The sequence below is a fragment of the Chelonoidis abingdonii genome, chromosome 10 (genome assembly GCF_003597395.2).
Source record: "Chelonoidis abingdonii isolate Lonesome George chromosome 10, CheloAbing_2.0, whole genome shotgun sequence".
NCBI classification, from domain to species: Eukaryota; Metazoa; Chordata; order Testudines; family Testudinidae; genus Chelonoidis; species Chelonoidis abingdonii.
The window spans coordinates 10,422,261-10,444,808 of record NC_133778.1 but is presented as its reverse complement, the minus strand read 5'-3'; the positions used below and the strand labels follow the sequence as shown (position 1 = coordinate 10,444,808).

The 22,548-nt window shown below is 40.2% G+C and overlaps 1 protein-coding gene across 1 annotated transcript in view; it reads left to right on the top strand.

Moving 5' to 3' along the window:
• Positions 1 to 22,548, top strand: part of UBE2F (ubiquitin conjugating enzyme E2 F (putative)) — a 150,495-nt gene that overhangs the window by 96,378 nt on the left and 31,569 nt on the right. Inside the window, exon 8 of the mRNA XM_075069943.1 lies at positions 19,923 to 19,955. Coding sequence (XP_074926044.1) covers positions 19,923 to 19,955 — 33 coding nt within the window. The remainder of the gene's footprint in view (positions 1 to 19,922; positions 19,956 to 22,548) is intronic.

Genomic DNA, 22,548 nt, shown 5'->3' with positions numbered 1-22,548 from the left:
TTTGCATCTTACTTTCTTAGAACATCTAATAAATCTCCCACCATATAACTTGTATGACAATAAGCACATGAGACCGCAAACATGATTTTTATCAATATTTAAAGTCTGACTGCTCATTACATTTTTTTAACCTTGACCTCCATCCAAACAGGCTTTGTTGTGTCATCTAAAAAACCAATATTTTCCTATTGGCTCAATATTTTCTTGCCCATATTGCCCCCTCCTTTTGCTTTGTTGTATCTATTATTATTATTTTATTTATTATTCTAACAGTTCAATTAACCTGTCAATTTCGTGATTTAACCAACTGTCACTTTGCCTCCTCCTTGTTTCTTGGGGCTTGTCTTCACGTACAGAGCTACAATGGTGCAGCAGCAGCACTTTAGTGAAGAAGCTACTTAGACAACAGGAGAGCTGCTCCCGTTGGTGTAGTTAATCCACCTTCCTGAGAGGTGGTAGCTATGTCGACAGGAGAAGCTCTACCCAGGGGGGCGGATGGATGGGGAGCTATGTCTGTATAACTACGTCACTCAGGAGTGTAGATTTTTCACACCTCTGAGCAATATAGTTATACCACCTGACCTCTGTAGCCTCGTGTTTTTATTAAATCTGTAAATGGTCAGGCTGCCACCATCACAAAACTGTACCTTTCAGATGCCATCATAGGAGACTACTGCTCAAACCCTTGTGACCTTGAGATTGAACTATTACAACACACATTGGGTCACGCTTAAGATTACATGGAAGCTTTGGCTCATGCTCATTGGCTATATAATGTTTTTCTCAGACATGTTTTGAGATCCATGCTGGTTACCCATTGATTGCTGGATGGAGGTTAAGGTGTTGTTTATGACATAAGGATGAAGTTGTTAGGACCCTGGCATGCCAGAGTGATTTGTCATACACCAATTGTGATCAGAGGTATTAGAGCTAAAACCCCTGTAATAAGAGAGAGGAGGTTACTGACATCTCCTTCCAGAAGGGTTCTTGACCATACAATTCCTTTCCCTCAGAGTCTGGATTTATTGACCTCCAAAGCATGCTGCAAAGCATTTTTCTTGGGTCTTTTGAGGAGGAGTAGAATGAGAACTTCAGATAGGGACCATTATGGGCCTTACTTTGTATTTAATTGTCCTTGTCCACTGATTGTAGAGGCCAGTATAAATTCTGTCTCCCTACTTCTTAACTCATCCATTTCCCTTCTCGGTTGAATCGCCCCTTATGGTTTGTTTTGTAGCATCTGGTTGGGCATGATTAGTTCCACAGAGTGAGTATCTATAATCTCACATTTAGTAAACTCAGAATATTGGCTGCCCTTATTATTGATGAAATTGGTCTTTCTACCTCTTACCAATTAAAAAAAAAAACCCAAAACTTCTGTGTGAATGTTTTTCATGAGCACTGAAATTTAGCATTCAACAAAAGAAAGGAACCAGGTAGTGTTTCTAATACCTTTTAAAGAAAAAAATAGTTAAGTCATTTCCCCAGTTTCTGTAGAGGATGAAGATCTGTTGGAATACAGAATACTAAATGGTGTAATTGTCAGGATGCTGTTCTAGAGCTAGGAAATCACTGTACATTTCCCTGAAGGTCTTCTCTTCATCTACCTATAAGCTTAACATAAAGCCTTTTATTCTTATATTTTTGCATGTTTTTCTTCTAAAATGTTTTCTCTGTGTTGAAGCAATTTTTCCTTCAGTTCTTTCTCACTTGTCACACAATTGTTGTCCATGATGTCAAAATATCTTGAAGTGCAAAGAAATTTCATAAATATATTTATTTTGGCTTCAACAGTTGTTCAGGGTAATTGTGATAGATTTCAGTAAGACCTGCATGTCAGATTTCAAAATTAGGCCCTGAATCGGAGCATAGTAAATTCATTCTTCTCTTCAATACAGAAGTGGCTTTAAAAAATAAGTGTTGAGGCTGAAATAGCCATTTTAGTAATGGCAAATGTTTATAGCTTGTTTTTGAATTTGCAGTGTGACTACATAAAAATCCAGTGATTGATTAATCGTTTCCCCTCTAATTATTTGTGATCCATCCAGTTAGTATACACAAAATGAGTAGTTGTTTGAAATACAAATATTTGATTTTGTGTATCAAAGGAGGAAAAATGTTCCGTGTAAGGAGTCCTGGCATGGATTTTTCTGTGGTCAAGGCTAAGTCGCTTAACTATCCAGCTGAGTTTCTGCATCTGTAAAACCAATATCATGCCTCCTTGCCTGACTCACAGGGATTTTGTGGCTACATTTTTCAGTGTTTGTAAGAGAGATCCTTGGATGGATCTTCATAAACTCGAATTATATTCTTCGTTAAACACATGGAAGTATGTTTTTGTGTGTGTATAAATTGTGTTAGTATTATTCAAACACACAATGGTTACTGCATATGTACTCTATGTATACTAGGTATATAGCATAAACCGGAAAAAATGCATCTAGTTGTGAGCTGTATGTAAAACTGTAGTTGTGTGATGATAAATTTAATTCATTATGTTACCATTTCTTCTGCATTCTGACCACTAATCCATCTCCCAGAACTTAATCTAATGTTCCAAACTCCTGAGCTGCTTCAAACAACTGCCATCTTGTAAAACCCCGTCTGCCATATCAATAGTACGTAATGTGTTCTCTTCCTTCAAAATGTAGAATCTTCCTCCAGAATTTCACTGATTTCTTGTGCAAGACAGGTAATATTCAGTCATTGACCAGTGACTGATTTAGAGTTCAGTATCTCATATTGGAATCAGGACTGGTGATTTGTAATCTGCCTAGTTTTGCAGATGGAGGGATCCAGAATTACCCAATATAATGTTTCAGTCCTACCTAAAACATGAATTTTTCTGAAAAAATGTGGCATTTTCAGATTACAAGATTGTACCATAAAGGTTTTATTGATAATATAGCTATCTTGAATTTATCCTGATAAAACCTTGAAAATGTACCACACTAGCATGTATATTCCAGGTGTGTGTGTGTTTATATTGACTGAAAATATTACTGTTCATATGGATCCACAAATAACAGAAAAATGCTAGTACTTTTTTGAAAGACAATTATGTTTCAGAACAAGTGACTAAAATCCATTGCCTCATCCTCTATGTCCTTATGGTGGCAGCAGAGAACTCTTATGTGCAAATATATAGGGGGAAAATGCTTTAAAATAGGGTTGCAATAAAATACTAAACACATTTTCTTTATCATTAATTGAATAGCCACTTGTACAGGCATTTAAATTATGCTTTCTTTAAATTTTCTCACACTTGTATCAAATACTTCATTAAGTTCTCCTTTGATTAAATATGCTCTGACTGAATCTAGTATTTTCAGTCAGAAACTCCCAGCCAGCTTTAAATTCATCATTCCGTCACTTTATTGCATTTATTTCAGTTAATGTCTTAGATTCTTGTCATTTTCATGGTTGGGGGTTCTACATATATCACTCTATCCTGAAGATCAACCAATTCTTTTTTACTTGATACATTCTCCCCTATATCTTCAAGGCCCCATAATTTGACAATAATCATTCTGACAAAGAGGACACTCCTTTGAGAACTTCTCAACACAACTTCTTAACTCACCATAAGTATTTATCTTTTAACAATATGATGTGCTTCGTCCAAGGGCACAATGTGTGCTACTTTCCCAGCTTTCATAGCAAAGGGAGAAGATTAAACAACATGGGCTTGGAACCAAATGAAGAGCTCCTGTATGGCAAGTTATGTCCAAACAATGGTCCAGCCTAAAGTTGGGCACTGGATAATATACAATTGGTGTTCAGTATTCATAGGGAAGCGATGAGACAGGAGAAGGGTGTCCAGTTTACACCATGGCCATCTTGAGACAAAACGAACACTCAAACCCTTCAGAATACTCAAGAAATTCATATGTTGATTAAGACATATAGTTGAGTTGTAGTGTGCTTATAAAATATTTTTCTTCTTTATTGGATTATAACTTTTAAAGAAATGTGTATCTGGTGCTTGACACCATTTGTGGAGCTAAGTTTTTCAGACATCATTCCAAATTCTCCTTCTGTTCCTGAGGGGAGGATACTTCCTACCATGTTTTTCTGAGATATGCCCTAGCGTAAATGTCTGGAGGAACCTTGTCCATGATCAAATGGGACCATATGTGAGACTTCATAGATTGTGTCTGGGAAAGCAACTCCTTTACATAGCATAAATGTTCTTAAAATGTGAAGAAAGCAATATGTTGTGCCTGTGGATGCACATAGCTCCCATTGAAATCCATGACATTGATTTTCATCCAAGGACAGAAATTGGTCACAAATGTAAAAAATGAAGACATTTTCTAGAGTGCAAAGACATAATGATTTTATTTGGGTTGTGCCATATCTGAAGCTGCTGCAGAACTGTTAAAATGTCAACAAAAGAAAATTTTCTTAAAGCAGTGATTGTGTTCTTGCAAAGGAAATATTTCATGTAAGTTGTAAGGGGAAAATAACACGACCAAAGAATTTTGAATTTGTTGGGGGTACATACAAGCTAACCGGCTTAGAATTAAGGAACATAGGAATTGCTATACTGTATCAGACCAGTGGTCCATCTAGTTAGTATCTTGTCTCTGCCAGTGACCAGTCCCAGATACTTAAGAAGAAGGTGGTAGAATTAGAATCCCTGGAATGGACAATTTTGAAATAACCTGCCATGGAAAAAGTTTCTTCTTAACCCTAGGAAGTTAGTGATTACTTTATACCCTTAGGCATGAGGCTTTTAGCCTTTATTTTTTATTTTACCTAACATAACTGTAGACATTCTCATTATTCATGTGAAGATTGAATCTTTTTTTGAATTCTAAATTCTGAGATATTATTCTATCTTGTACCAATGTGGTCCACAGATTAATTATGGATTGTATAACAAGTAATTTCCTTTTTACCAGTTGTAAATTGTTCCTATTTCAGTTTGTCTCCCCCATTGTTCTTGGATTATGAGAGGGGGCAAAATAGGAGTGCCTAATTTACATTCTGCATACCATTCAGTATTTCATATACTTCTGACATGTACCCTGTTCATCTTTGTTCTAAACTTTCTGATCTCTTATAGTGAAGTTTTTCTGTGCCTCTAGTAATTTTTGTAGCCTGTGTCTGGATCCCTTCCATTTCTGCTAAAATATGATTTAAGACTGGGTGATCAAAACTTAACACAGTCTTCAAAATGAGGGGTATACACATAATTTATTTTAATTCCATTTTAACACTTGAAGTTTTTTTCTCCTGTTGAGCATGTATCTTAACATTTTATTTGCTTTTTGGAAGGCTGCTGTGCATTAAGCAATTATGTCCATAGATTGAGCCACAATTATACTGAATTCTTTTCCCTGAGTGACTAGTTATTTAGAACCCAGAAATATGTATGAATAATTCATATTATCTCTCCAATGTGCATTTCCTTGCATTTGTCCAGATTGAATTTCATCTGCCCTCTGCCTAGTTTAAGTAGGGCTCCTGATATTCGTCAGTCATTTCTAATAATACTAGTCATGACTCTGCTAAATAAAAAATAATTGTCATTACTGGCTATTACTTTAAAAAATATAGGAAAAATGAGTTTTCATGTTTGTATATGTCAGTGACTCCCTTATCAGTTCTGAAAGTCAAACTGTGTTCTTTCTGACATAATCAGTAATAATCTACAATTGGAAATTAATCAGTATGTGTTGATACACGAACCGTGAAAATACCCAAGGTATTTCCTGTAGCTGTATTGGCTCTACAGTGCTAAAAGGAGTAAAAAGCATTAAAAACCTTTATTTTTAAAGAATGCGTAGAAAACATTTGCAAGGATACTGAATGCTTCATTTACTGCTAAGTAACCCTACTTTGGAGGCAGTATATTGGTTATATATGGACAATTGGAGGAATTTGCTGTTGCTGGGACTTTCACATTTACCAGTGAGGTATGTGCTGTCTTGAATTTTTACTTCAAATTATAGTAGGTTACATTTTGAAGAGCTTCTTCTGTTACTTTAATGTCACTGACCTCAAGGAAGGTTGAGAGCAGGAATGAGATCAATGGAGATTACAAGAAGGAAATTCCATATTAGGCTTTAGACTCGTGATCTTAGACCTGAAAAATAGTGGCAATTTTTTAGTATTTATTTTCCTATGACTCTCCGTTTGGATTACCTTTCATCCTGGAGGATGTATTGCTTTAATCTAAAACCATAGTCACTCAACAGACTGTACCTAAATTCTGTTGGGAGTAGTGGCAACTTAAAATAATTGGGGAAAAAATTAAAAAAGCAGATGGTAATAAATTTAATTTGAAAATAATCAGCATTCTGTATTCAGTATCAGTATTGATTTTTTTCATGTTGATTTGAATCTAATCTGTTTTTGAATGTTTTCCATTTTTTGTTGCTATAGAAATGTCTGCATATATTTGTTTTGTAACAGCTTTCCAAGGGAGATGGGGCACTGTGAGAGCAGTTGTAGCAGGGAGGGGAAGATAAAGGCTTTATTCTGAGAGGAAGGCAAAACTGAAGGCTTCACAGCTGTGGTGACCAGTATGAAAGTCAGATCTTGTTACTAAGGAGTACAAAGTAATGATGTCTGACCTAGGCAGCAATCCTGCCTTTGTATGGACATTGATTCAGTGTCTAATATTTTCTAATTCCTTTTATGAATTTCTCTCTCACACATCTACACTAAAAGAACATTATTAAGATTGCAAGGTCAAGCACTCAAAAGTTAGTAAATGCGATAATTAAGATTGCATGTGCAGCCTTAATTTGCCTTCCTTGTGCATATGCATTGTGATATAATCTTTAACTACATGAGCCCATACAGTTTTTTCCAGAGTCCCTGCCTCATGCAGTGCACAGAACGGAATTGCTCAGAGGATAAATCGGGTTGTATAGTAAAGACAGTTTTCTGTGGGAGCCTGTCTCATTTGTTGCAGAGGTTGGAAGGTGTGTAGTGAATTAAAGAGAAGACTGTTGGAAGGAAAAAGGGGTATTTTCATGGTTAAGGAAGTTGAAGGCTGCTCTGGAGAATTTTATTCTATCCCTGCCTCAGCATTACATGGCAACTCTAAGGAAGTCACTTAAACCAAACACCTCACAGGTGATAACTCTGTATTTCTCATTTTCGGGTGCATAGGTTGAGGCCCTGGAGCCTGATTTACAGAAACTCTGAGCACTCGCGGCTGAAGTCAATGGGAGCTGTGCTTTGAACCTACAAAGTGCTATACAATGCTAAGTGCACTGAAAAATCCAGTTTTAGGCATCTCAGATTGGGCAGCCAAAATGAGCAGATACTTTTGATGTTAGTCTTTCTGTGCCTTAGATCCCAGTCTCTAAAATGGGAATAAAACCACCTCAGTTCACAGGAGGCTTGTGAAAATAGATCAATTAATGTTTGTAAAGTGGTGAGTGCCATAGAAAAGCCCAGGAGGCAATTAATAGCACTATCTTCAGAACGGGGTTTGAAAAGCATGAAATAAAAAGGCCTAGGGGCACACAATGAACAATTAAGATAAAAGAAAATTTTGAATAACTGCTCATTAAATGAGTACTGTCCATATTGGCACTGAATGAGGCAAGGGTCTTGTGGGTAAAAATAATACATGATTCTGTAATTAAAGACTGTTTAATAATGCAGACGCACAAGGGGGGAGGTGAATTAAGGTTGCACAGGCAACCTTAATTCTGACACTTCCCAACTTTTGATTGCTTGATTTTGCAACCTTACTATTCTTTTCACATATATTTTTGTGTGTGCTTTCCCAGGTATTTAAAAAAGCAAGCTGAGAAAACAACAAATTCCATCATATGGTATAGGGGTGTCAATCTGTTAGCTCACATGATTAACTCAAAAAAATAATCAGGATTAAAAAAATTAATCTCGATGTATCGCAGTTTTAATTGCACTGTTAAATAGTAGAATACCAATTGAAATTCATTAAATAGTTTTGGATGTTTTTCTACATATTCAAATATATTGATTTCAATAACACAATGCAAAGGGTACAGTGCTCACTTTATTTTTTTATAGTAAATATTTTCACTGTAAAAATTATAAACAGAAACAAACATGTCCTCTGAAATGGTTGTTGAAGCATGAAGGGACATATGAATTTTTAGTACACCTGGCACATAAATATCTTGCAACACCAACTACAACAATACCATGCGAACGCCTGTTCTCACTTCCAGGTAACATTGTAAATAAGAAGCGGACAGCAGTGTCTTCTGCAAATGTAAGCATGCTTGTTTGAGTGATTGGCTGAACAAGAAGTAGGACTGAGTGGACTTGTAGGTGAGGAAGGAATCATTAGGGATTTTTGCTGTTAAAAATCGAAGTCTACTGAGTGTGTGTAAATTGTGATTTTTTTTTTCCAAAAGCTTAACCTTAGCCAAATTTGGGTGGATTTTCACGAGAATGACAAAAGGCACTTCTTTAATACAGAACCCACTCCCTGCCAAATTTCAAGGCCCTGCTCCAAAGCACGGGGTCACTAGACCATTTCAAAGAGAATGTCTCATGAATTTTTTTTAACATGGACAAATGAAGATATTTTCCCCTAAATCCCATTCTTGGGAATAATTGAAGCATTTTTGGCTAAAATTGTATGGCTTAAAAAAAAAATACGGAGACAGACACCAACATGGAAAATTTCAACCCGAATATTCAGTTTGGCAAAGATATAAGCAACTGAAAACAGTGTATTGCAATGGGAAGTGCAGGGTAACCTTAATAGGTGGTTCTATAAGCCTTGTCTGTATATCACTGTAGAATCTTCATTACTGCCACTGAAAGAAAGTAAATGTGTATGCTGGTGGTGATCTGCCCAGTCAGTGTGTGGGAGTCTTCAGAGCTGTCAATAGCAAGTAGTGAACTTACTGCTGCGTCATCTCATATGTAAGGATTATGAGAGGTGCAATAATGAGAGCCTAGTTTTTTAATTTACTTGCAAATTTTCTGTTGCTTAGCACATATGATAATTCTTCCTTCTCTGTATGCAGAGGTGTGTTTTTAGTTGCTCTGATAGCTGACCCGAAAGTTCAGGCTTCAAAAGAAGGGGAGTTCAGTGACCTGGGTCTGATGTCATTGCTTGCGTTTGACAACTTTGATGACTGTCTTAAGAGGGCAGGGCTGAATAATAGCCACATGTTAATAGTTCCTGACATGTTGTTTGAGAGATTAAAATTGCTGGTAAATGAGATGGAGAGGGGAATGATTTTCTGCCCCGTACTTCAAGGATTTTTTTTTTTTCTTAGCTGGTTCTCCTTACTCTCCTTTCCCCTAGGGAGAGGTCACTGCATTTCTTTTTTGTGTGTGTATGGGGGGGGGGGGGAGAGGGGGGGGGGGGGGCGAGGTTGCAGGGGAGGGGACAGAGCGGGAAGTATTGTGTGTCATCACAGGGGGCCTGTTGGCACCAATGCCGCTAGTAATTCCCCTATTTTATTAGGTTCAGTGCATTCCTGGTACTTGCAGGTAGAACAAATAAAACGCAGGTCAAAAAGTTTAGTATGTGCAGCTGTGAGGAAGATTCTTATACTGCCAGGCATAACAGAAAACTGTTTTTGTATGTCCAAATACAGTAGCTAAACTCTGTAGCTATTACATGGGTCTCATGATTCCATGACAGTAATGTTCATATTTTTAAAATATATAGGAATAGGTAGCCTTAATGTTTAGAAGAGAAGTGCGAAACCCTTAAGTATACAATTCATGCTGGAAATGATCTGTAATTTATCATTTTTGTGAAGGCAACAGCTTGAGGCAGTATAACAGAGTAGTTAAGCGTATTCTCTTTTCTGATGTATGAGAGACCCCCTGGCTGCAGTCTGGACTGTGGAACCACTGTGACCCCTTTAACTCTCCTGCCCAAACTGTCTCCTACACTGATATGCTGGTGAACAGCAAGCTACTTCAGGCTCTGTTCTCTCAGCCATCAGCATGCAGAGGTACACCCAGCAACATACATGAAGGCTGTCGCGGCCACTGATGAACTATATATAGAGAGACATCCTCGGATTCCCGCTTCCCCAGCCTTGCACCCCAGAAGTGTAGTCTTACACTGCTCAAGATCAGAGTAAGCTCACTAATTAGTCAGTCATATCATCAAGGGGTATGAATATGCACCAACCTTTGTAACCTGAGTAGACTTCAAATACTTCTATTTATCTATAAAACAATGGCTTTATACTTCAGTATCCTGTCATCTATACTGCATACTGCCTGGTATAATTCTGTGCAACATTTTACATCACTAATTTTAATAAAAATATTTTCATTTCCATTGGATACATTAATAAATATGAATTGAGTTGCCCCAACTATTTTAACAAAATGTTTACTATTTTGAGTCCTTATTGATGGTACTAGTAGAATGACATCTATCAGATCCCTGCAATTGTTTTTAAACCAGATTTTACCCATTGTCTTCTATACCAATATAGCCTTGATTATATTAGATTCTTATTTAAGATAACCTTTCTGTTCCATTTACTAGCCATGGCTACATTTCATAATTTGGTTCCAGAGGTGAACAATTAGACATAACAAATGTCATTTAAAGTAAACTTAAAAAACAAGTGCCAACTCTACCAGTAAACAATACATTTAAAAAGTCAGGCTGTGGTCTGGACTATTTTTAATAAAGATAAATGCAGTACAGTTTCATGGTTTCATTTTTATATATTTGTCAGGATTATATTTTTTGTTCTATTCTATCCTGGAGTACAGCAGAGGATGATTCTGTGTTTGCAGCAGAGCACCAGAGCAGCAGAACTTTTGTATAGTTGTGATTGGACAGTCCTTCAGTGTAGAGATTTGAATACTTTACATAACTAGTCAGACCAATACTCTCAACTTCTATTTTATTGTTGAGATGAGCCAATAGAACTAATTTAATTACCGTGCGACCAAGAGCTGTTTGTAGCCAAATGGCCCTTGGTCACGTCAGGCAAATGGTTCCTGAGCAGTGTTTGATGGGCTATAAAACTGGGCTTTCAAAAAACTCACCACATTTGTCCCTATATGTCTGAGAAAACTGTTGAGCTACTCCTTATCAGGAAGACATACTGTAGGAAATCAAATGTCTTTTGGCCAAAGAGAACCAGCCCAAGCCACCACATTCACCAGGTGCGATTTACATCAACTGAGGACCTATTTTTTTTATACTACTGTTGTCATAAAATGTACTTTCACTTTGAGTCTGATATTTCTCCTTTATTTAGTCTTAAGACTATGGGTTTAAGTACACTGATTGGATTTCTATAGTGTAACTGCATTACAGACTTTTTGAAGGAGTGACTTTCATTTTTTTAAACTTCATGGGAAAATTAGCTTATAGTATCCCAGGATATGAGAGAGTCAGAGTGCACCTATCTTGTGTTTCTGGACAATTAGTGACAGAACACTTATTTATTTAAAAAAAAAAGAAAAAAAAGCCTATGACCGTTAATAATCCTTGCTTCATACAAAATGTGCAAAAATATACCGTTTCTTTTAACTGCTTCTTGCACATTCTCTGTTTTTGAATTATTATTGCTCCCAGACATGTAAAAGACATTTCATGAGGATGGCAAAGTACACTAGAAGAATTTAATGAAGCCATTCCTGTTTTCCAAGACTCTTTGCTAATACTTTCTGAATACAGAATTCTTTAGTGGGAGTATATTCCTGTTGACTAGTCTCATGGGGATCATTGCATTTAGTTTTCATTATCATTGTAGTGTTGCTCATTCTGAAGCTAGTTCAGAAATCCGGTGGGAGCAGTGGCTTATAAGAGTCTGTTATGCTGTAATGTAACTAGGGGACAAATATCAAGGGCTCCAGTAAGAAGAAAGTATGTTGTTTTGTGTGCACGCTGTTACAGATTTGGAGCTTGTGACGTGCACGGCTGACCGTCTCTCCAAAACGGAAACAGACCTTGGTTACTGCTTCTGAAATTCTTCGGAAACATTCAAATATTACTTTGGAGCAGTGGTCTCCAACCTGTTTAAGCACAAGATCGCTTTTTGAATTTAAATGCAACCCAGGATCTACCCTGCGCCGCTCACTTCATCTCCCCCTCCCTCCGTCACACTCTATCCCTCACCCTCACTCACTTTCACCAGGCTGGAGCAGAGGGTTGGGGTGCGGGTTCTGGGCTGGGGTCAAGGGGTTTGGAGTGTGCAGGGGCTCTGGGCTGAGCCTGGGACAAGGGTTTGGGGTGCAAGAGGGGGTCGGGGTATAAGTTCTGGGAGGGAGTTTGGATGCAGGAAGGGGCCCAGGGCTGGGGTAGGGGTGTGGGAGGGGGTTTGAGGTGCTGGCTCCAGGTGGAGGCTCAGGGCTGGTGCAGGAAGAGGTACAGGGTGCTGGCTCTGAAACGGGGCTCAGGGCTAGGGCAGGAGGTTGGGGTGCGGGCTTCTGCCAGCACTTACGTCGGGTGGCTCCCAGTGGACAGTGCAGCAGGTCTAAGGCAGGCTCCCTGCCTGTCGTGGCCCTCTGCCATTACCAGAAGATACCAGCACGTCCCTGCAGCCTCTGGAGGGGGTTACATGGCTCTGTGCACTGCCCCTCCCTGTAGACACTGCCTCTGCAGCTCCCATTGGCTGCAGTTTCCCATTCCTGGCCAGTGGTAGCTGCGGGGACAGTGCCTACGGAGCAGTGCGTGGAGGCACCCCCTTTTCCCCCAACATAGGGACATGCCGGCCGCTTCCGGGAGTGGTGTGAGGCCAGGGCAGGCAGGGAGCCTTCCTTAGCCCTGCTGTGCCACTGGACTTTTAGCGGCTGGAGACTGTGATCGATTGGCAGACGCTCCATGATCGATTAGTCGATCACGATCTACCAGTTGGTGAGAATTGCTTTGAAGGGAAGAAAGTAAATGAGCATAGGAAGAATTGTTTCCCAGTCTTTCTTCCTTCTTTCATGCTAAATAAAGTGTTTTTATACTAATATTTTAAATATTCTGTAATCTAATTAAATATAAAGAGAATGATGCACACCTTAAGTAAATTGCTTTCTTTTGGTTAGTAAGTAATACAAATAGTATTTTAAATAAACATTAAAGTTGCAGTGTCAGGCACTAATAAATGTCTACTGAGCATGTACAAATAGATTTTTACTGTTGATCACTACTCTAGTTTAAAAAAAAAAAAGTAACAGAAGTTTGTGTGTGAATATGACTATTTCCTTTTCTTGATTCCAAGTGATAGATATTTTACCAAATGTCTTGTCAAACATATGTTAGCTACAAGATGCAAAGGTCTCAGTTGTCAATATAATTAACTAGAGTTTATTAGATAAGAAGTACTCCTTAACAGTTTTCTTTAGGGAGTTTCCATGGTGTGGTTCTTTAGCTGCTTTTGTCTGACTTTTTTAATTAAACAAAACGTTAAATACATCTTTCTTGTAAAAGGAAAATCTTACTTGGTAATTTACATTTTTTCACACTGAAAAACGCTATGTAGTTAGTCTTTCATCATCTGAGAACATAGTTATACAAGTCAAAGGCATAATTTTGGTGTAGATTTGATAGCAGATTGTGAAATGGGTGTGAGTTACCTACCTGCTAAGGTTCGTGACTAGAACAGAAGAAAGTCTTCCTAACAAATGAGATGCTTTAAAATTCTTTAATCTCAAGAGAAACTATTTCACAAGGAGCACTTTGTATTTTAAGTCACTATTGCTAAATTTGAAAGGGAGGCATTTTGGAGTTGCAATTTTTTCCTTATCTGGGGTGGCATAAATAAATCTGTAAGGTGTTTTTGGTGTTTTCAAAGTAATGATTTTTAGACCAACACAAGCATGAAACAATGTGACAGGGCAAAGAGAGAGAGAGATCTTCATCAATCAGTCTTTGTGCTGACATGTTGATCTTCTGAAGTGCCTTACGTTGGATTCACCATGCTTTGGCCCAAACAATTGCAGCAGTAAGTGATGGTCACGCTTTTGGTCAGCATGCTAGGGACTGCACCATTGACCTCCAGAGCCACAGCACTCTGCAGGGCTCATGTTATGTTGTTTGTTTTTATTTTCATAATTTTGATTTATATGCAGACAAAGTTTTATTTAACCACGTAGGTATATTTGTCAGTTATAAAATACACTCCATACAAATATAAAAAATAATAAATCAAAATAAAAAATAGATACAATTTTTTTAACATTTGCTACATAAAATAGCCCACATGCTAATAATACCAATCATCTTGCATCTCCCCAAAGCCCGGTTAAATGGATGGGATTTGCGATGTGCTCTGACAATGTACAACCTTGCAAATCTGCATATTTAATAGGCAAAATCTTGTGTTCTCTGGAGCCAGCTTGACCTAAATACAGTATCTAGGGTCCTGAATTCTAAAGAACCTCAGTACAGCAGAGGGGAAATTTTGGAACACCCTGAGATAAATGATCAGCAGGGGAATAGTTAATGATATGCTGAAATTTAAATTGTCACTCTTTTTCTTAGAATTAGTATCCTGCAGATGCCACTGCACTGGGGGGGTTGCGCTCTTGGTTCCCATTTGGATTGTTTTGTCACAACCAAAAGAGCAAGAAACCTACGGTCCCCTCTCTCCCAGACCCCCCTCCCAAGAAACGGCTTCAGTTCTGTCTAGCACAATTCTGCATCAAGTTCTGCAGCCACCGACTGCAGTCACATACTATGTGGGCGGTTGTTAATACACAAACTGCTAGTTTCTTCCCACTTTTCCGAGGAACAAATACTGTTATACTTTTTTATGCAGGTATAGTATTCATGATTTAAAAATACACTTTGCATGTTCTTTCTATTTTTAGTTCTATATATTCACAGATTCACGGATTTCCAATGGGTCCCTAACCTGTTTGGGTCTCCCAGCAGTCTACTGACTATAATTGTTTGACATGTTTTCATTGTTTTCTGCATAAGTAGCCTATATGTATGTACTATTGGCATTCAAAATCCCATATATTGATGTATACAAACATACATGTACAGTGTGACCTTTTTACACGGGGCTAAATTTTTGGTTGGCTCTGTGCCAGTGTGGTAGAATGATGAAATGGGCACAGAGAGCCTTTTCCTCTGCAATGCATTTGCACTGTAGAGGAAACCATAACGAAGCCCTGGCTGGGATGATTTAGTTGGGATTGGTCCTACTTTGAGCAGGGGCTTGGACTAGATTACCTCCTGATGACCCTAGAGATTCATTGCCATGGAAGCAAATCCCAAATAGTAGCCGTGATGGGAGCCTTTCGCATTTATAAAATGATAGCTGTTACAAAAGATTCACTGTTATCACAAACTACTAGGAAAACTGACCCGATCCTTGGCAGGAGTGACTTGGTTTTGTTTCCACAGTGATTATTCATTATTTTCCATGACGACTTGATTAACACACTGTCCCTTGTCAGCTTCTTGGTTTCCTTAAACAACGTGTTGAAGTTCAGCCAACATACTTTCATGTAGCGATCTTCCCAGGACACAGACGCTTTCTCCATTTTACAGTTAGGTTAGCCTGGCTACAGCACTAAGACTGTTTACCAAGTGCATGGCGGTAGTGACGGCCTATCTCTGTCATTGGGGTATTCAGATTTACCCATATCTCGGCGACTGGCTGGAGAAAGGCAACATCAAGGCTCAGGTCCAACACAACATCACTGTACTACAAGCCACATGCCACTCCTTGAGACTACTGGTCACCACAAAAAGTCCACGTTAATTCCAGTTCAAAGGATAGAATTCATCGGGAGCTTGCTCAGCTCGACCCAGGCAAGAGCGTTCCTGCCATTAGACAGGTTTCAGGCCCTGATGGACCTCATCGTGGAAGTGTCCAGGTTTCCCCTGACAACAGCCCAGATGTGCCTGTGCCTACTAGGCCACAATGCAGCTTGCACATACATGGTCCGCCATGCCAAACTCCGCATGCAGTCCCTGCAGCAGTGGCTGGCATCGACCTATTCCCAATCCAGGGACCACCTGGAAAAGATCATAACCATTCCTCCGGCAGTTCTCACCTCGCTGCGATGGTGGACCGGTCGCAAGAAGGTCCTGGAAGGAGTCCCATTCGACAGTCCCATTCCAATTGTTGAGCTAGTGTTGGACACTTTGGACCTCGGTTGGGGGCGCACCTCAAACATCTCCAGACCCAGGGGACGTGAACCCCGGAGGAGACAACGTTACACATAAATGTCAAGGAGCTCAGAGCAGTCTGGCTGGCCTGTGGGGTCTTCTGCTGCACCTATTGGGCAAAGTGGTGAGAGTGCTGACGGACAATATGGCCTTGATGTCCTACATCAGCAGGCAAGGAGGAGCACACTTGTCGGCTCTCTGCCAAGAGGCACTCCATCTCTGGGACTTCTGCATCGGCCATGGCTTCCATCTGGAATCATAACCTCCCTGGCATCAGGAATGCCCTAGCAGGGACTTCTCCTCTTACCACGAGTGGTTGCTCCACCCAGAGGTGACCCACATGATCTTCCAGAGGTGGGGAACTCCATAAGTAGATCTGTTTGCCACCAGACAAAACAGAAAGTACCATTGGTTTTGCAGGGCCTGAGCAAAGTCTCCCTCTCTAATGCCTTCCTCCTGTCGTGGGCCAAGGGTCTGATATACGTGTTCCCGCTGATCCCTTTGGTCAGTCGGGTCCTAGTAAAGATCAAGAGGGACAAGGCACAGGTTATTGTGATTGCCCCTGCGTGCCTCTTGCCAGCATTGGTTCAGCATGCTTATGAACATGACGGTGGCCCCTCCCTGGCCCCTTCCCTACCATCCATACCTGCTGTCACAGGATCACAGTCAGCTCCTACACCTCTTCTTCAGGTCTCCACACCTCTTGGTGTGGATGCTCCGTGGTTGAACCTGGAGGAGAGTATCTGCTCGGAGGAGGTCCAGCATGTCCTCCTGGGAAGTAGGAAGCCAACCACGAGACTAACATACCTGGCTAAGTGGATGAGGTTTTCCCACTGAGCGTCAGAGCATGGCATTTCTCCCTTGCGTTCTTCAGTGCAGTCATCTTGGATTACTTAGTGCAGCTCAGGAACCAGGGTCTGGCGCATTCTTCCATCAGAGTGCACCTTGCGGCCATCTCCGCATTCCAGCAGCCAATCCAAGGTCAGACGGTCATGACTGTCAGGTTCCTGAGGGGCCTCGAGAGGCTTTACCCGCAGGTACGAGCCACTGGGTTTCTGCTCACTTTCCTATTTGTCCTAGAAGGTCGTTTTCTTGGTGGCAGTGACATCAGTGAGACAAGTCTCAGCAATTAAGGCTTTGATCTTAGAACAGCTTTACATGGTGTTTTAGAAGGACAAGGTCCAGCTGTGGCACCACCCAGTCTTCCTGCTGAAGGTAGTATCTTCCTTCCACATGAGACAGGATGTATTCCTGCCAGTGTTCTGTCTCAAGCTGCACAAGACTGCCAAGGAGAGACGTGTGCACGTGCTGGATGTCCGGAGGGCCTTGACTTTTTACTTGTAGCATACCAAGCCTTTCCATAAATTGACCCAGCTGTTTATCACTACAGCAGATAGGAGGAAGGGCCTTCCGGTTTTTTTGTGGAGGATTTCCAACTGGATCACCTCTTGCAGAAAGCGTTCTTGCAAGCTAGCAAAGGTCCTTCTGCAGCCAATTGTCAGGGCCCATTCAACTAAAGTGCAGGCATCCTTGGCAGCTTTCCTGGCATACATCTCGATCCAGGATATCTGTAGAGCCGCGACGTGGTCCTCGGTCCACCCACTCACATCTCATTATGCCGTCACTCAGCAGGCTAGAGATGACGCTGCGTTCGACAGAGCTGTATTACAATTGGCGCAGCCATGAACTCCTACCCGCCTGAACAGGAACTGCTAGGAGTCTCCTAATATGGAATGAATATGAGCAAGCACTCGAAGAAAAGAGTTACCTTTTCTGTAACTGGTGCTTATGGCCATTCCACGACCTGCCTTCCTTCCCCACTGTCGGAGTTTCTGGCAAGAATGAACTGAGCATGCCGGGAGCCAGCGGCGCCTGTATGGCATGATATAAGGGGCGCTACTCCAGAGGGCACCAGAGCCAGTCCCCTACAGATACTGCTGAGGAAAAACTTGCGGCACCAGTGCCTGTGGCAGGCGCACATACCTAATGTAGAATGGACATGAGCAACACATCTCGAGGAACACCAGTTATGGAAAGGGTAACTGTCTTTTCTCCCTTTTCCCAAACACTTTTGTTTTCTGGCCCTGAAAATGAATGATAGCATGCTAATTGGATCATTTCTGGTGAGGATGAGTGCTCACCACCACATTCTTAAGAATTCTAGGCTGTTTGTGCACCTTTAAACATCTGAAATTCCTACTCTTTTATTATGAATTTAAACAATAATGTTCAGTTCGTGTGGAATACCTTAGTGACTTTAAGAGGTTTGCAGTGTTTACTAGCGCTGATGACTTTAGAAACTCCATTAGACAAAAGTGCTGAACAAGCTACAATATTATTCTCTAATGTTACTTTGCTGATCTGCGTGATTAAAAATAGATGAACAGAGTATGTTTTTGTATAAAATACATACAGGGCCAGGGAAATGGGGTAGTAAAAAAAACAAAACAAAATTATTGATCAGATAAGGCTGACACCATGTCTTCTGCCAGCCTTTGTAATCAGTACTATTGATAGAGTTGTTAAGGTATTGTTTTATATTACAACAGCTCATCATTTTGACGAAGTTCTGAGAGACCAGAGTAGTAAACACGCTAAAATGCATCCATTTATTCAACCTTTTTTATAAGCAATATTGCAAGATGTTAAATGAGCATAAATGCATTTTGTTTTCTATACCATAGTAAGAAGGTCTATTTCTCTAAGGGTTTGTCTGCACGGCCAAAAAAGGTGTGCGTTGAGATTAGGACAACTAACTCACCTGAGCTCTCCAGGTGTAAAATCCTAGTGGAGTCACAGCACTGTAGTTTTACTGTGAGGTGAACTAGGTGAGGTTAGTCACAGGCTAGTGGGTGTAGTGGTAACTTTGTGTATCTCATGGTAAAAACTACAGTGCCTCATTTCCAATACGTGTAAGATATCTTGCTATATAAAACCCACCTTTTTTAAAAATTGGACATACTCCTAGAGAAGGTTTTCTAGAAGCTCTGTTTTACAGTCTGATTCAATTAATTGTAGCAATGTATTGTTACTTAATCTTGCTTGTTGTTTGTCAGCGTCTGAAATTTGTAACTCAGGACACACACCTGTAGGCCAGACGCTAATGGAGCTGGGGTTAAGCAAAATGTTACATCAAATGCGAGAGTCTCAAGGGGCAACACTTCCATCTACTTCACTGATTTCTTACTGTGAATCTGTAATTGCACATTGACTGTCCCTAGTCAGTTTAAGGAAACTTGGAGGTAGAGGTGAGCAAATAATTTGCAATCAATAATTAATTTGAAAAATGTAGCCTCTTCTCCTACTTTCAGAATATTCGCATACAGATCAGTTTTCTCAAATTTGATATTTCATGTCTGTTTGACAAATATTTTGTCACATTTTTGTATGTTATGGATTAATCATGTACAGTTCGCCGCATCTGATACCTCCTATTTGAATTCTGAGCTGTGATGCTCAGTTTTTATTGGCATGGTCAGTCAATTGACATTGTTTCTTTTCTTTGAACACAGAAGGGGTGTAAGTATGGCGGCGGAGAGTGAATATTTATACAAAATTTTAAAATGGATGTGTTTATGTTCACAGAAAAATTATTCATCGTGCTCTACTTGTACTTGATGTTGGTTTTTAAATGTGTCAGAGGTGCTTAAAGCCCTGGATAACTGCTTTTTTGCATGTTATATATTGAAATAAATATTGGGATATAAAGAAAAGCCACCCAATACTCTCTTCCTTTCCTAGATTTAAGACTGTCCATCATTTTGCTGGGTTAATAGAAATGTAAAGGATGTTAAAATGTACAAAATACTTTAAATGCACGACTGATTCTGTTGTTTTTCCTTTTCAGGATGTTGTTTGGGGATTAAACTCTTTATTTACAGTAAGTAAGATGATGCAATGGATACAGCTATATTTTGTTTTCCTTGCCAGGTGATTTTTGAAGTTACTTGGTATAGGCCTGATTCAGTGTGTGTTATGGTTAATTTTTGTGTTCCTCCTGTCTTTAGCAGTGTTTAATTAGCCCCGTATATTAGCTAACCATGGGGTTTATCATACAGAAGGGCATATGCTGCCTTCTTAATATTTCTTTTTGCTTATAGTTATAAATCTATGATGCAGCCTTTTGGTAACAAGTTGCGTAGGGTTTTCCACAAATCCTAAATTCCTTCAGTGAGTTATTGTGTGGAGTTCGGGGAAGGAATGTGAGGATTACTCTGGTAGATACTTGGCTTTGCTGTACCTCTGAAAAATTGAGGGTTGGGATAAACAGTTGCCCAATATAGGTTCCATTATTGACAATTATAATCAATAAACACATGTTGAAGGAGACAGGAGCTCCAAGGATCTCCCACCCCCACAATGAGAATAGGGCCTGACACTGAATTAAAACATGAGATTGCCCCATGCAATCCCACATCACATGAAAGGAGTTGGCAGGAGCAGGAAGCCCAAGTCTCTTATTTACAAGAGGCAGTTGCGGGAAGTGGAGGGAACATGTAAAACCCTGGATTAATGTCAGGAACAGGCAGGACTGGAGCCAGCAACCCTCACCTCAGATATACAACAGAAGCCAAGAAACTGCCCCCACTGATAGATTAGAGGCAAGTCAAGGTAGCCTTGCTCCCCTTTGAGGCAGAGGTATGGAGTGTGACTGTCATGGATAACCCTTGCTGCTGCCTGGTGGAAGTGGGAAGGTCGAGAGAGGAGAGTAGAAGGATCATGGTCAAGCGGAGCACTCATTGCCATTACGCCCTTCAACTGCAGTAAGGGTCACCGTAGCTTCTCCAAAGAGCTGCCCCAGTGCACAATGAAGCACTTGGGACAGGGAGCATAGTTGCTGGCAGTGTCTGCCCAGCCCTATTTCCTCAAGCTCCAGCTCAGACAGAAGGATTCTGTCCCTTATTTCCTGAAAGAGAAACTGGGTAACTGAACCATCATTGCTACCACAAGGAATATTTTTCCAAAATGTGTTGAATAGACAAATTATGGCTGCAGGGCCCTGGGAAACAGAGCTTTCATGGGCCAATGAGGCTTAATTTTCCTGGATTAGGGTCTTTAGTAAATTAATTCGTAAAAAGATTGGAGAGCACATGCCTTTTCAATTCAGAGTAATTGTGTTTGTGCTGTATTCTAAATAACTAAAATAGGGTGAGTCTGTTTTAGAGAAACACAGTGCAATCCTGCAATAGAAATACACATAAAACTTCTATACAGTGTGATCATCTGAAAAGAGTGATGATTGCGTATGACAGACTAGAGAGATTTGTAATGTCCTAGAAGACTCTCAGCTTTACAGCCTGCAGCTTCGATTTCCCCTGTGCATATGCTCAAAGGCTTTTTGTAAATAATTATGCTTTCAAAAGCTGATTTGGGCTTGTTTCTAGAAAGAAAGGAAGGTAGGTGAATCTTGCTCAGCTTTTGGTTTGGAAAGGAAATTGAAACTTGTAAATTGGTTAGGAAAAAAAAATTCAATGACCATGGAGATTCATTGCCGTGGAAGCAAATCTCAGATAGTGGCAGTGATGGGAGCCTTTCACACTTATAAAATGATAGTTGTTATAAAAGATTCACTGTTACCACAAATAACTAGGAAAACTGACATGAGACTAGACCAGAGAAACTTGGTTTTGTTTCCATAGTGATTGTTCATTATTTTCCATGATGACTTAATTAACACACTGTCTCTTGTCAGGTTCTTGGTTTCCTTAAACAATGTGTTGAAGTTCAGTCTTTCTGCAAATACGACACAAATCGCAGTGCAGGTGGTACATATCACAGACACTATGCAAGCCATGCCATTAAGCTATAGAATGCACTTGCAGTGTTGTCAACTAAAAGGAGACAGCTGCTTTTTCTGAGGGAGGAATTATTGAGAGATGGATGTGTAGAAGTAAAATTTAGAATGTTTAAAATGACTATATATAACCCTTTCATACAGTTTGTGTATATTCACCTTCAGCTCCCCCACTTTTTTTTTTTTTTTTTTTTAGTTCAGAACACCAGTTTTCCTGGATTCACAGAACAAAATTCGGAAGAAATAATATTGAGGCTATGTGATGTGGCCGAGCATTAGAAGGTCACACGCTTTGTTGCCTCTCTAAGTTAAACTGTACACCCAGAGAGAGTGAGAGAGAGAGTGAGCGAGAGCAGCATGTTAAGGTGCTGTCTGTGATGAGTAAGCAGGAAGCTCTAAAGATTTTGCTGCCTGCAGCAATTTGAAGGGTGGGGAGTAATGTGTAGGGATGTGGAGGTGGGGTAGCAGGGACCAGATCATGGGGAGCAGAGATGGGAATTATAGGCACCCCAACCTCGCACTCAGAGCTGCTTTGTCTTCTACCTTCTATGTCTCTGCTTCTGCTCCCCCCTTGTCCCTGCTTCTACCCCCACCACTCCCCTCCAGGTCTCTGCTTCTCCCACCACCTGCCTTACCTCCACCACTACTACCCTATTGCTGCAGTGCCTGCTGCTTCCTC